Here is a 714-nt window from a genome sequence, read left to right as displayed (position 1 = left end):
TACTCCCCACCACACAAGTAGACTCTTACCTAAAGTGATATTTTTTCGTGCATTCAGTTCCTTTATCGTGATCAAATTTATAAGAAAAGGAAACTACAAACCTGAAGTGCACGGTGCAGCTTTCGCCAAGCGGTTTCATGTTCTTCCTCGGTTTCGGCCTCCTTCAAGCGCCAAAACTTTGGAAGCGAATGCGCCTGGGAAGAGGGCTCTCTATCAAGACATTCAGCTGGAACGAGGTAGAAAAAACTAACATTCCCTGTCAACAGGAGCTCCGTCAATGCTGATTGAATGAGATGACTTCATAGGCTACTCACTATTAAGATGGGTGATGCAGTTGAGTCTCTCGTGAAAACCAGAATGAATTGCAAATGAGTGTATTTCTCGAAAAACGATCGCGTTGCAGAATCAGATCAGGTAGAGATTTTAGCAGATGATAATTTCCGTGTTCTTTATATGGTCAGCGGTAAAGACCATGTTCCCTCGGTGCCCGCAACATGAAACCTACGAATAACTGCAATCAGCGAAACGGTTGTCAGTCGGACTGATAGGTTTTCAACATCAGCTCGTTATCACTGACCATGCTGCAAGCAGTCATGAGACGTTCGATATGTTTGACATACTGCGTTTATGTAGATTCGCCACTATTAATCTAAGTACGTGCGTGTCTGTCTCTATGTCTGTCTGTCAGTCTATCTATCCATTTATCAACCTATA

The 714-nt window shown here is 43.1% G+C and overlaps 1 protein-coding gene across 1 annotated transcript in view; it reads right to left on the bottom strand.

The window, feature by feature from the left end:
• Window positions 1-714, bottom strand: part of T265_11764 (hypothetical protein) — a gene marked incomplete at both ends in the record, with an annotated part of 11,501 nt that overhangs the window by 7,467 nt on the left and 3,320 nt on the right. Inside the window, one exon of the mRNA XM_009178512.1 lies at window positions 102-226. Within this exon, the coding sequence (XP_009176776.1) occupies window positions 102-226 (125 nt within the window). The remainder of the gene's footprint in view (window positions 1-101; window positions 227-714) is intronic.

The sequence above is a fragment of the Opisthorchis viverrini genome (genome assembly GCF_000715545.1).
Source record: "Opisthorchis viverrini unplaced genomic scaffold opera_v5_580, whole genome shotgun sequence".
In the NCBI taxonomy this organism is placed as follows: Eukaryota; Metazoa; Platyhelminthes; class Trematoda; order Opisthorchiida; family Opisthorchiidae; genus Opisthorchis; species Opisthorchis viverrini.
Note: the sequence above shows the minus strand (reverse complement) of the source record. Positions and strands in the feature narration are given on the sequence as shown.